The following is a 14,176-nucleotide window of genomic DNA, read 5'->3' on the forward strand; positions in this document are numbered from 1 at the left end:
GGAGGTTGCTGGTGGGAGGGGACAGATTTCAGTGTGGACGGCTGTGGGCCACCAGGCTTGCTGATTTGGAAGAGTCAACGAAATCAAGGCTGGTCTGTTTTTCCGCCCAAGTCTTAATCTCCAGTTTTTATTATACAGTTCTGCTTGGAAATTATATCTTGAGCAGAAAAACAGACTAGCTTTATTATTGCTGACCCTCTACATGGGTGAACATTAGGCCCCAGTGCTGTCCACACTGAGTTCTCCCTCCCCACCCCACACCAAACTTGCTTTTCCTTTCTGTCGGTCTGCATCCTGTCGAGAGGCCTGTGAGACCCAGGCCTGAGATGAGCTCAGTAAGAAAGCACACACTGGTTGTGACTGGGGTGGCCCCAGGCCAAGCAGGGGGGTGTTGAGTCTCCAGAGTACAGTTTTGGTTTTGTTTTTGTTTTTTAGATTTTATTTTTTTATTTGACAGAGAGCGAGATCACAAGTAAGCAGAGAGGTAGGTAGCTCAATGTGGGGCTTGATCCCAGGACCCTGAGATCATGACTTGAGCTGAAGGCAGAGGCTTAACCCACTGAGCCACCCAGGTGCCCCCAGAGTACAGTTCTGACTAAGGGGCCATGGGGCCATGTTCTTACTTGCCAGAACTGAGGCTTCCTTCTAGCACGGACCCCTCTGACACATGAATTACAGGAAAATTCCACCTACCTGATGATCAAGGTTGTTGTTGCTTTCCTCTGCCAAAGACTTTTTTTTCTTTCTGTTTTTTTTTTTTTTTTTACAACATAGCCTTGCTAGAGCATTGCATTGCTGAAGTAAGTGGGGGCAGCATGGGGGTGAGGCAGTGAGAGGGGAGGAAGTCAGCGAGGTGCACAGACATGTGAAAACGCAACTTCTAAGAACTATTTACTTTTGAGGATCGGTCAGAAGCCAAGCGAAGTATCTTGAAGCAGTACCAGAAGGAACAACAAAATCTCATTTGGCCTTAAAGAGAATTCTTGTTGACACGGTATTTTTAGGGAGTTCATTTACTATGAGAAATGAAGTACGTCCTGCCCGAGTTAGCCAAGTGTTATTAAAATAGCAAACAGGTAAGCGTTAAGTGCCAAAAAATTGCAGTCCAAATCCACGCAGGAAACTCCTTCTGTTTCTGTGCCATCTGGGGTTGACCGAGGCCTCCTGGTGACTGCTGAAGGCCGTGTGGGGTCAGTGGCTGGCCCCCCGGCAAGGGTGAGGTTCTGCAGCTTTGGGACCGTGCGCCCGGGACATTTCTGTGTTGCAGTGATTCCTGACACCCTGCAGACCACGGCCGTGCCCCAGACTCTGCACAAAGTGGAGCAGGACCCCTTGGAGCTGACGTGTGAGGTGACCACAGAGACGTTCCAGCACAGCCACCTGTCAGTGGCCTGGCTCCGGCAGCGAGGGGGCGAGAAGCCCGCAGAGGTCATTGCCCTGAGCCGAGATTTCGTGCTGCACTCCAGCAGCGAGTACGCCCAGAGGCAGAGCCTGGGGGAGGTGCGGCTGGACAAGCTGGGGGGCTCCACGTTCCGCCTCACCGTCTTCCACCTGCAGCCCTCCGACCAGGGCGAGTTCTACTGTGAGGCTGCCGAGTGGATCCAGGACCCGGATGGCTCATGGTACGCCATGACCCGAAAGCGGTCCGAGGGTACTGTGGTCAACGTCCAGCCCACAGGTCAGTCTCTCTCTTGTTCTTGCTGGTGGGGTGGGAGGTTGTCTGATGCTAGGAGAAGGTGCAGAATCCTTCTCTGGTGACCTCTGAAAGTACTAGGAACATAGAGGGGCCTGCCTAAAATCGACCTTCTAGTGACTTTTGGAGAGGAGGCAGCCAGCCCAAATCCGGCTTACAGACAGGGTTTCTTGGGCCCATGGGGTATTTGATATTTTTCTTGAATTACAGGTTCATTTTTAAAAATGGGAAGATTTCACATAAACTGTTTTGTATCTAATGAACTGGGTTCCCAGGGGCTGCCCCCCCACTTTGATGACATTACCTGTTTCGGTGACCAGTCCTATTTTATTTGTAGAAGACATTTGAGATTATGAGCCTTCCATCAGAGGTCTGAAATTATGATCTAGGGAAATTTTGGCTTTAATTATGATTTTCTATATTAATACTATGTCCTTGGTAGTGTTTTATAATTTCCAGAATGCTTTATCACGTAGTACTTCAGGGTCCTTCAGAAGTTCTGCAAAGTGAGTCAGTGATGGGGCAGATACTGAGAGCAGTGGCTTTATGATGGGGCCCCAGGAGAAGTCCCGGGGCAGGGCATCAAGGTCCGCCTGGCGAGTATCAGATTCTCCCATAAGGGCTTTCACTGGTGAAAGACCTGCTAAGGGGGCTCCCTGAGGAGGCTGAGTTGACATGTTTATAGCTGGGGTGAGAAGATGATGACTCCATGAGCAGAGATCCTCTCTGACTCCCCACACTCTCCGACTGCCCCGTGCCCCCGAGTCCAGCCATGCTCCAGATCAGAGCTAATGTCTGTCACGGGCTGCCTTGGCTGGGCAGCAGCAGGCCCTCCACGAGACCTTCAGTGCCCTGACTTTGGTCATCGAGCCATCATCGAGGTGCAGTAAGTAGCCTGAGGACGTTCCTGTGTTGTTCCTCACCTCCAGGAGGAGCTGTGGTTGGAGGTGTGGTTTATGGGAGATGATCTGTGGTACATTTGGGGTCTCATTTTCAGGACCTGACCTTGACCTCGCTGTCCTGTTTGCTACACACAGTCAGTGGTCTTGGCCTTCTGCCACTTTTTCTTGTGTCCATGTAGAGCAGTGCTTCCAATCTACCCAGTGGTACAGATTCCTGAATCAGGCTGCTGGAGCGGGGCTGGGGGGGCTGGGAAGCTGGATTTCCAGTACACATCCCAGGTGATTCTTCTGCTGTCTATGTTGTCTGGCACAGCTCTACAGGTAAGAGGGCAGAAGGGATTCTCTGGACAGCGGATGGGCTTTCATGAGAAGGATCGACTCCGGGAAAGAGAGTGCTTTATCTGCTCTGTCGGGCCCAGAGCCGTTAGCAGCTTTTGGATCTTCCAGTACTAAGACATCTGGGGAAGGCACTTCATTTCGTATTTATCCTTTCCCTTTCTGGTTGGCTTTAAGATCAGCTTCAGAAGTCTGGACCAAATTTTGAATCTTAATGCTTTCAAATTAGGTAGCATCAGTTAATCTTCTTTATTTTAATCTTACCAATTTGGGATTAGGACTTTTTGAATTTGCCCAGCAAATGTATTCAGACTAAGCCAGCCAAGAGAAAACTAGATGCAAAAAAAAGTTGATGACTTTACTCGGTGCCCCCAAGCTTTTCAGGTTCCATGGTTGTAGCCGCATCTGGCCCTTCCCTTAGTTCCTTTCAGTAAACATTCAGTGAATCTCTGCGGCGGTGAAGGTCCGGCGAGAGCCGCTGGGGATTCAAAGATGAACAGCTCTTGGGGCCTGCCCTCAGGGAAGGGGCAGCTGTGAAGGCCGGTGGCTCAGGGGGGTGTTCTGAGGTCTGTGATGCTATGTGGATGGTGCTCTGGGACACAGTGACTAGGCAGTGCCCTGGCGACCTGAAGTTTTCCCTGAATGGGAGAGTGAAGGCAAATCCAGGAAAACCAGCAAGGAGGGCAAGTGGAGCTGAGTCTGAAGCTTGAGGAGACACCAGAGGGGCAAGCTTAAGGGCACAAAAATGTGTCCCATGGCAAGGGTAGAGGTTGAGGCCCAGAAATGAGTGACGAGAGGAGGCCTGAGGCCCACGTGCTGGAGTGTGGAGCTCGGCCTTGGCTCCGTAGCCCCAGTGTTTGCAAGCTGTCCTTCTTGGGGTCTTGGGAGCCCCCTTAGAGGTGCCTGCCAGGAGGTGGTGGAGGAAGGCACGCTGAGGGCCAGTGTTCCCTCACTGCCCTTAACCAAATGTTTTCTATATTGGGCAACAAAAGATTTTACATAAAGAAACTGCCCTTTCCTCTGCCCCCTCCCGAGGACTGTTTGAAAACCACTGCTTCAGACACCTGTAGGGGGAAATAGAGATTTTCAAGCAAGGAGTGACACAATGAGTTCTGGGTTCCAGAAGGACAGAACCCCAGAGGCCAGCTGGAGGTTGATTAAACTGGTCGGTCCTGCCGTGGGGAGACCAGGTAGGAGAGAGCTCTGAGACCAGGGTGGGTGGGCTGCAGTCTGGAAAGCAGGCAGCGGGTGCTAGAGACGGAAGAATGGGGAGCACCGCACGGAGCAGGAATCCACGTACTGGGCACCCTGAGGCCAGGGCTCTGGGTGATTCCTTGAATTGGGATGGGGAGGGAAGGGGAAAGAAAGGTATTAAGAACAAAGTCCTGCTTCAAAGCCTCTGCTTCCCGGTCGGTGGCAGCCCTGGTTGTCTTTTCTTCTGTTTTTGTCAGTTTCAGTCCAGGACTCCATCCTTCACGCAGAAGCTTACAGAGATGCTCAGTACATTAAAGCACTGTCCGTGCTGATCCTGGGAGGGATGAGGGCCTGGGAGGAGCTGTGTGGTGGTAATTGCAAAGGCCCAGGAGAACAGCAGCAGTGAGAGGTCAGAGGAGCAGGTTTCGGTAAGAAAGAGAAAGAAACCAAGGGGTCAGTCAAGCAAGAGGAGAATCAGGAAGGAAGACGTCATGGAACCCAAGGGAGGAGAGTGGGTCCGACTGAAACCTGCTTGAGAGAAGCCTTTGGTGCGATGGGTCGGGGCCACGGTGGGCAGGGGAATCATTGAGGGCATTTGCTAAGACAGTGAAGTATGGGAGAGGGGCCAGAAGCCAAACTTCAGGGAGCTGAAGAGTGAGGGGCATTGGGAAAAGCAGAAATCAGTTTCTGGAGGTGTAATAGACTGGGCATCATCCCCAAGGACCAACTGCACAGGAAGGCGGTGGTACGCTCAAAGTCTTGTGTCTTCAACCTGGGAACATCAAGCTTCACCAAACCATGGGGTTGTCCCGCAAGAGTAGAAGAGTCTCTGGTTGCCACAAGTAGAAAGCCACAGTTGTAGCCAGCCTAACTCTGAGGAAATGGAAATGGAAAGTTCCGAGGTCTCAGGCACCTGTTTGCATGTCTTCCGTGCCATTTATCTGGAAGGCATGCCTTTTTTTTCTTTTTTTTTTAAATCATTGATGTCAAGTGACTGTAATTGGGTTTACCACAGAGCCACTGTCTGGCCGATAACACAGGCACAGTTCCCTTTTGGTGTGTCCCTTTTGGGCAGGGGGTGACAAAGAGAAACTCACTTCAGTTCCTGCCTCGTAGGACTGGTCTTTGAGGAAGAGGAAGCTGAGGCAGCAGCTGTCCCCGGGGAGGTGAGCCCCTGGGAGTCGTTGATTGGGGTTTGCTTTGTCAGGAATTTGGGATCCTAAAGGAAGGAGTTAATTTGCTGAAGAATATGGATGTTTGGAGCAAGACACCAGCCCATGGGGGAGGGGAGGGGGAGTGGTTGAGAGCCTCAGGAACAGGGAGAGGAAAAGCCGAGTTTGGACTGGAAAAGAGGATGTCAAAGATGCATACTTGTGATCCCTGTGATTTTTCAGGGAAAATAGAATTTTTTTCTTTTAAGATTTTATTTGTTAGAGAGAGAGAGGGAGAGAGAGCGAGCACAGGCAGACAGAATGGCAGGCAGAGACAGAGGGAGAAGCAGGCTCCCCGCCGAGCAAGGAGCCCGATGCGGGACTCAGTCCCAGGACACTGGGATCACGACCTGAGCCGAAGGCAGCTGCTTAACCAACTGAGCCACCCAGGTGCCCCGAAAATAGAATTTTTTATCTGCTCGAAGGGTGCATAGGACAGGGGGACAAAAATGGGGCAAAGGTCACAAAGTTAGTGGTAGAAGCTTGGAAATGCCAGCATACGGAAGGTAGTCGAGGTCAGAGCCAACAGGTCTATGAGGAATTCAAACATACCTGGATTGTGATTTCCCCTCTTCAGGGGGTCAGAGCTAGACCTGAAAGAAGGAGGGACCTAGCTCCAGCCCTCCTACCCAAGGCCTCGTGGTTCTGTTTTCTGCAAACCTTCATCCTTCGTCTCAGCCCCCACTTCCGCCATGGGTGCCCACGAGGGGCGGTGAGTGTCTCACCGTCTATGGGACGCTGTGTGCAGCCATGAGCCTTTCCCTCTCTGAGCCCCCGCTCCTTCCCGGTCAGACAGCCAGCTCTCTGGAGGGTGCTTGGCCTCACTGATCATCTCAGAGGTCATTCACTTTCAGCAGAACTTGGTGTCTTCCCTCTCCCTCCTTCTCGAGATTTGATCTGACAGGTGGTGACTGGTGGAGAGACATTCATTTTCACTTTGTGGAATTTTGTGCGAGGGATTGTCGTAATTACCTGTGTTTTATTTCCAGCGTGCACAGGGGACTAAGAACATATCTCAGTTATCGGTACATTTTCGAGTATTTCTTAGCACTGGGGTTAGTGCCTAGGCCCCTGTGTAACTTCCTCTCTCACATTTCCATGGTGTGGGTCCCACCACATTGGCAGAAAATGTTTGTAGGCCTGTTGCTTAAATGGAATTTCGGGGGGTATAGGTGAGAGCTAGACCTGGGTAAGTGATGTCAGGAATGATATTCCTTATTGACCTCTGCGGTCTAATCCTGGACATCATAGGCTACAGAGTCCCCTCCGTCTCAACTGGGATGATGAGCCCCTTAGACTGTCTGGGTCTAGCTACCTTTGAGTTCTCTCCGAGATATTCAGGAGTTTCTCAGGTCCTCAGATTATCCCTGGGCGTCGGTTGGATTTTTCTCCCAAGACTAGCGAGGACATGCCTTCCCTGTGGTTAGCACGCCCCCAGAAGGGCCCGGTGGTAGGAATTTGCGGATACTGTTGGGGTAGCGGGGGATCCCTGTGTTCACCCAGAATGCATCGTTTTGTTGTTGGTTTCCTTAGACAAAGAGTTCACCGTTCGGCTGGAGACCGAGAAGCGGCTGTACACGGTGGGTGAGCCGGCGGAGTTCAGATGCATCCTAGAGGCACAGAACGTTCCTGACCGTTACTTTGCTGTGTCCTGGGCCTTCAACAGCTCGCTCATCGCCAGCATGGGGCCTAATGCTGTGCCAGTCCTCAACAGTGAATTCGCCCATCGGGAAGCCAGGGGCCAGCTCAAAGTGGCCAAGGAGAGCGATGGTGTCTTTGTGCTCAAGATCTACCACCTCCGCCAGGAAGACAGTGGGAAATACAACTGTCGTGTGACAGAGAGAGAAAAGACGGTCACCGGGGAGTTCATTGACAAGGAGAGCAAGCGGCCCAAGAACATCCCCATCATAGTCCTCCCCATCAGTAAGTAGAGAGATGTGCTGCCACCTCTCCTCCCCCCTCCCCACCCCCATCTGGTCTGTAGCTGGCATCATTGAAAAGAAGTTGGGGGACAGATGAGCTATTTGGCGGTGGGGGGTTCGTGGAGCCCAAGGGTTCAGTCAGCGCTGGCAGAGAAACCCGCTAATCTTTCTCTCTCCCTTCTCCAGCTTGCCTGCCCACACTTAGCACACCCCCCACCCCCCAATGACTCAGAGCACTGGGGTGTGTTTGCAGGCTGGAAGGGGCATCCCAGAGCTGAGCGTTAGCAGCCCTCTGTAAATGCTGGCTGGGCCAGCTCAGCTGGGAGGAAAATCAGGAATCTGGGAATGACTGTTTGCTCCCACGTGGGAATCAAGTGCCCAGAAGAAGTGGGCAGATGCCTACCTTGAAATATCACTTACAAGGGTTGGTCTTTTATGGGAGGATTTTCAGTCAGAAAGCCCCCTTATTTAAAAGGATTTGCTGTCTGGGTTTTTGCGTATAAGGGTTGGCATTTCCCTAAGGGTCTCTTCCCTATTGAAGTTGTGTTTTAAAAAGTCAGTGGATGGGACCTCTCCCGTCTTCCTGGAGCACAGCCTTCCTGTGAAAGCTTAGCCGGTTTCCAAGGCTCTGGCCAGGCTCCTGTCTCCAGGGAAGCTGGCCTCATCTGGGCGGGGAGCCGTTGCAGCTGGGAACCGGGGACACTACCCACGTTTGCGCCTACCATGTTTACCCATCCCCTAGGATCAGGACGTTATTAACATCTCCGTTCTCTCAGAGTTCTGTTTTTACTAAAAAGAGAGTTAAAGCTTACCATGCCCTGATTTTTAAACAGGACAGTGAAGTTTTTAAACTAACCTTTAACCTTTTTCTCAACTGCTCCAACTGTTCTTTCCCTTATCCTTGTTATGGTTCCCTCTATGCTTTGAGTTTCCCTTTTCCATTTTTAATATAGTCCTCCACAAGCAAGAAGGGTAAAGTAAACAGAGGGGTCTTGCCACTTTTCTCTTTTCTCACCCGTGGGATTCCTTTCTTTCGTCCTTATTTCTTTATTTTTTAAAATCTCTCTCACACATCTAATAATCTCAAAATTATTTTGTTTCTTAGACTCTTATTTTATTCCTTGCAATGCCTAGCATGGTGCTTTGCGTAGGGAACGTGCTTGCTGAGTATTTGTAGAGTCGAAACGGTTGAATCGAATGCCCGCTCTCCTGACTGTTTTCTGTCGGTTTGTGCTTGCCTTAACCACGGACTCTCTACCTTTAAATCTGCAACTAATTCCTCGTTGTGCTGTAAGGATCCAGGGAAGGGCAGCCACGCTGTTTCCTGTGTCTTTTGTACTAAGAGATTTCCCCCGACCCCTTCCAAGAACTTGTTTGATGATCTGTGGCCCTGCTATATTGCTTTTCCAGCAGATAACTGGGTAGTTAAAGTCCCTCAGCACCACCAGATCCTGCCCCAAGGCCACTTGGGTAAGTCTACCAAAGTACAGCGATCACATCGGGAATGGTGATGATACCTTGGATTTTAATGGCGCTTTTCCTTCCGAGAGCCCAAGTGCTTCTGCATAGATCACTTCTTCCTGCTCTTCCGCCCCCGAAATCCCTGCAGAGGCCACAATCCTATCCATCCTAGGAAGGAAGAAGCCAGAGCACCCTGCAGGGACGTGGCAGGGTCAGTCCCATGAGCGGCTGAGTGTGCGTGGTGTCAGGAATATTTGCTTCCAGCTCCAGACCCACTGCTCCGTGCTTAGCCTGTGCTGCCTCACCCCCCTCCTGATGGGACATTTCACCAGCGCCTGTGCCGTCAGATTCTCATTAGTCTGTGCTAGTTCTCGCTTAATCCAGAGAGTTCTACACTGTCGGTTGCCTTTTTCTCAGGCTCAGGAACGCTCAGAACTAGTCTTAACAGGCAGTGCAGCCCCTGGGTTCTTATCTGCGTAGGACCCAGCCCGCCAGCCTGGTTTTTCTTCTCCGAGGGCCACATATCACGGTGCGGTTCTTCCAGGCAGTCCCCATCGGAACCCAGCCAGGGCTTCTGGAAGAGTCTGCTGGGGTGGCCAAAGGGAATGGCAGGGATGCCCTGCACATTGTTCTGCTGGCGGCAAACGAAGGGACTTTTATCGCTTCATGCGGAGTTGTCCTTTCAATTCCCCGCGTGGAACGATCTTGCTAGGGATGGGTCTTTTACAAGAGGAATTATCATTAATGAGGATGACAGTGCACAGTGTTGTGACCCCGAGAATCAGGAACTCTTAGTGCCTCCATTTTGCACAAGAGAAATGGAAGCGTGGGGAGGTTGAAGAAGAGTCCCAAGATTACAGAGTTAGGAAGCAGTGAACCCAGGCCTAGAGGCCCCATCTGCTTGCCTCCAAATCCATGTTTTTAGGGCTTCTTAGTGCCGTAGATGATGGCTAACCGGGAGCCTCCCCATCTCTGTAAATCATCTTCATATGGCTCCTGGGAAAATTCCTCTTTTCCACCCAGCCCAGATCGATTTTTCACAGGGAACAAGCCAGTCCAGAATGGAAAGCAGGCACCCTCCCCATAGCACGAACTAGCTGCTGGGGCTCGGTGCTCATCTTTGTCTGTTTCTGCCTGTGGGAGAAATACGGGACGAGATGGATTCACTACATGGTGATGGGTGTCTGTGTGTCCCTCCTCCATGATTGGGTGTGCCGCTTAATCTGGAATTTGATTTCATTGGTTGATTTTAAATCACTGTGTTTCATGTGGGTGGTACCTGGAAAACTGAAGCCGAATTCATTATGGTGTTTGTATTTAAAACTCAGTATAGATAAAAGAATGTATGCATAATGAAGACAGATTTGAACATCCAGGATATTTATAAAAACAAAAGTTATTAGGAATAGTTTTTCATGATCACTGTGACCACCTTTTGGAATCCTCCAGTGTGTTGGGTCACTTAAATGCATAGTCTTACTTCCTTTTTAATCTTTAAAAAAATGCATAGTAGAAATGTCACTGTCCCTGTCTTAGAGACAAAGCACGTAGAGTGGAAATAATTTGACTGAGTGACGTCAGCAAACTAAGTGAGTAGAGAAGGAGCGAAGGGAAGTGGATCCTTTGCCTGAACTTCGATTGGCAGGAGGCTTTGAGGCTGCAGCCGTGGAACCAGGGCTGAACGTGGGTGGCGGGTTGGAGAGCTGGTGGCCTCGGTCTGTTCATTAATGAGAAGTATGAGAGCGTACTCTCCACCCCTCCGTGAAACGAGACACCTGTGCCATTTTAACCCACACCCAAGCAAGCTCAAGTTTATCTTCCAAGTATGTCCCATTGTTTTTGTGCTGCTTGCTAATATTGCCCTGAAGGGCTCTAGTGACATGTTACAGATGTCCAGCATTCATTTGCCTGCCGTATCACCAAATGGCAGGAAGATGGAGGTGAAGTAGAATTCCGGAGTCACTCAGCTTACTCAAACTCCCAAGTGGAAAAATCCTTGAACCCCAGCTGAGCAGATTCCCTGATAAATGCCTTTATGCCCCAAGCGCAAGGTCATTGCTCTGTGTTTCTTAGGATCTAATTCAGTCTCTGGTCTCAGACCCTCTTTATCCCACACATTACCCTGGCACCCAGCTAAGGGCCTCTGAGTTTATGGATCTTAAAATCCGGGGGGGCAGTGCCCAGAAGCAGCCAGGGCTCACAGTGGCAGCAAGTGTCGGGGGGCTTTCACCCTCCAGGTGACCGGCACCTGCATAGCATGACTTCTGCCCCGTCCTCCTTTCCCTGCTATGGGGAGGGGGCGGGAGCGGCCTGAAAGCCACAGCGTGGCCCTCTCTCCCTCTTTCCAGAGAGCAGCATCTCTGTGGAGGTGGCCAGCAACGCCAGTGTCATCCTGGAGGGGGAGAACCTGCACTTCTCCTGCAGCGTCCGCACGGCGGGCCGGCCGCAGGGCCGCTTCTCCGTCATCTGGCAGCTCGTGGACCGGCAGAACCGCCGCAGCAACATCATGTGGCTAGACCGGGACGGCACTGTGCAACCGGGCGCATCCTACTGGGAGCGCAGCAGCTTCGGGGGCGTCCAGATGGAGCAGGTGCAGCCCAGCTCGTTCAGCCTGGGCATCTTCAACAGCAGGAAGGAGGACGAGGGCCAGTACGAGTGCCACGTGACCGAGTGGGTGCGGGCTGTGGACGGCGAGTGGCAGATCGTCGGGGAACGCCGGGCCAGCACCCCCGTCTCCATCACGGCTCTTGGTAAGGCAGCATCTGGTGGTCTTTCTGTGGGGCAGTGGGGAGACTGCTCCCCTGTCAGAAACCTCACCCTGACTTCCAGCAGAGTTCTGGCAGGAAACAGTGGCACCTTCTGAAGGGTTTAATTGAAGGGCCTGTTACCAACGTGTGGGTAGGGTTGAGGGCCTTGGGGACCGGTGGCAGCTGGCGGCACGCACCCTTCCTGGGTCCGCCTGGAAGGAGGAAGTTGGAAGAACTCTGGCCAGGGGATTGAGGCCACCCAGCAGGAGTGGTGGCCCCAGGTGGAGGAACGTGGCCACTGGCCACTGCCCAAACCGGCCACCCCCAGAGCAGAGCCTCCCTCGCCTGCCCCCAGGCTCTCCTGCCCTGCAGCCCAGGGGCTCAGCCCTTCTCAAAAGGCCAGAGCAACACATACAAGGGTAGAAAGTACCTCTTTCGCCCTTTTTTTAAAGCATTTACTATGTTCCTGGCTGAGTCTAAGCACTTAAGCTCAATTGTCCCTTTGAATTTTCACCTAGCCAAGGGCTAAACCCAATTTTACAAGGAAACTGAGTGAGAAGGGTTACCTCACATGCCCAGGGCCACAGCTTTTAAAGGACAGGCCGGTCGTCCAGACCAGGGAAGCCAAGAGTCTCTCCATTTTTCTTTCGAAGCCTGTGCTTTCATCTTTCCCTCTGTGAGGCACCTTCTTAGGAAAGCCACTTCCTCATTAGCATGAAATTAAAAGATACCTTGAGATTTGCTAAAACCAGAGAATTAGATTTGCTTCTCATGGGGCCGTGAAAGAGACTTCTATCAATGTTTATCTGCCTAATATGATCAGCATATTAAATTGTAAAAGGCCAGTCGGCTACTTGTTGTCTTGTTAGGTCTTCCTGTTTATGAGGACAACTGTGACATCAGCTGTCCTCAGTGGCTTTGTGTCCCACTCCCTGGGACTACTTTGTCCACTCTCCTCATAGGTAGGGCTGGTGGCGCCTTTAGACACACGCCCATTACGATGGTAGCCCCGGCTGGTTTTCCCTCAATGGAAGATTACAAATATACTATCCACCCAAGATTACAAATACACTTTTTTCCCTAAAAGCTTAATCCCCAAGACTGGCCTGCTTCTTGCAGTCATCATATTGCTCAGATTTCTGTCTGTGGAAACTTCATCCTCCGGTTGAGTTTGCCACCCTCCCACCCCAGCTCAGTCAACACCAGTGTGGACCTTTGGGGATGCCACCTGTGAGGAAACGTCTAACTTTCCAGTCACAGTCATTTTTCCCCACATCATGAGGTTAGGGACATCCAAGGAGTGATTAACATTTGTCCGGAGCACTTCTCCAGAGGTCACCTCACAGAATCCGCTAATCCCTTGAGAATTTTCCTTCTCACCTTATGTCTGTGGTTCTCACAGTCAGGGTTACCAGGGGCTCTGACCTGGGATCCCAGGGCTTGGTTCTACTTCCCTGTTCTCTACCTCTGAGGTGCCTCTGGCCAGAGCCATAGTTAGGGCGGCCCAAGGTGGTTAGGGCAGGGAGAGTAGAGGGCACTGTGGGGTCAAGTTGCCTGTCAGTCTAGATGGTGACCTACATGAGTTTTCATATTGGTGCAGTTAGGTACGGCTGGCTCTCAGCAGGCGCCCCAGGAAGATGACAGGTGGGAACACCCTCCAGCTGCCCTGGCCCATTGTGACCATTCAGTTAGAGTAAGCCGGCTGCCCCGTGCTCCGTGATCCTGGTGTGTGCTCTGTCAAACCTGGACAGAGTCCCTTGCCTGGAGAAGCTCTCTCCCCTTAGGGTGTTGAGGCCAGGAACCCCTGGTGCATGGCCTCTTCCTGAGGTCCTATGTTCCCCCCACCCTTGGGGCAACATATACTGCACACACAGACCCAAGTGACCACCACAACCACTTAAGGTTTAAGGCTGGGTCTCTGGGTCTTAACTTTTTTTTTAAAGGATACATAAAGATAGCTTATGAAATCCAAACTGAAAATCCAGAGTTTTCAGCAGATTATGCCGACTTATTTGCTGTCTTATCCGCCCCACACAAATCTGAAAAACTCATTCTGTGCCTGGTATTCTACCCACAGAATCTGAAGTACTTTCCTTTATGTGCATTTTGTTTCTTCAGCAAATGACATATATGACAGAATAGGGCATGGGCCAGGTACTATTCCATGCCAGGTATGTTGCAAAATATTAACTCATTTCATCCTCACAAGGACCCATTTTACGGGTTGGGAAATAGAGGTGGAGAGAAGTGAAGTAACTTGCTGCTGTCACATAGCTAGAAAGTGTCACCATCAGGCATCTGGCTCAGGGGTCTGTGCCTTTAACCCCTTCCCATGGATAACACCACCTGCCTGCCCCTGGCTAGCAGCTTTACTGTGGGAATTCATTTCACTTCTCCATGCCCCTTCCTCACCCGTAAGGAATGGATGGTGTGTCTTCTTGTCCTATGAGGTCATTTGGAGGATTCAGTGAAGTGTGGCGGAAGCATAGCCATTGGCAGCATGCCTGGGGCATGGCGCTCCATAAATGCTGGCTGGCCCTGGTTTTATGATCACAACCAGTGTATTAATGCTAAGTAGTGTTTCAAGGTGAGGGAAGTCAGATAACCCCCATTGAGGAGCTGGGGTCAGGGACTAGTCAGCTGGCCGTCCATGAGGAGTATTAGGAGCCTCACAGCCTACTGTGATGGCAGAAGCCCACCTCACCCCAAG

The 14,176-nt window shown here is 51.3% G+C and overlaps 1 protein-coding gene across 3 annotated transcripts in view; it reads left to right on the forward strand.

Moving 5' to 3' along the window:
• IGSF3 (immunoglobulin superfamily member 3) overlaps window positions 1-14,176 on the forward strand; it is a 92,873-nt gene that overhangs the window by 55,337 nt on the left and 23,360 nt on the right. For 2 of the 3 annotated variants that reach the window (XM_032303637.1, XM_032303635.1), the window contains 4 exons: window positions 1,268-1,678; window positions 6,870-7,259; window positions 8,669-8,728; window positions 11,068-11,469. In XM_032303637.1, coding sequence (XP_032159528.1) covers window positions 1,268-1,678; window positions 6,870-7,259; window positions 8,669-8,728; window positions 11,068-11,469 — 1,263 coding nt within the window. The remainder of the gene's footprint in view (window positions 1-1,267; window positions 1,679-6,869; window positions 7,260-8,668; window positions 8,729-11,067; window positions 11,470-14,176) is intronic. The other variant, XM_032303636.1, reaches the window with a different exon arrangement.

This window comes from Mustela erminea, chromosome 10 (assembly GCF_009829155.1).
Source record: "Mustela erminea isolate mMusErm1 chromosome 10, mMusErm1.Pri, whole genome shotgun sequence".
NCBI lineage: Eukaryota > Metazoa > Chordata > Mammalia > Carnivora > Mustelidae > Mustela > Mustela erminea.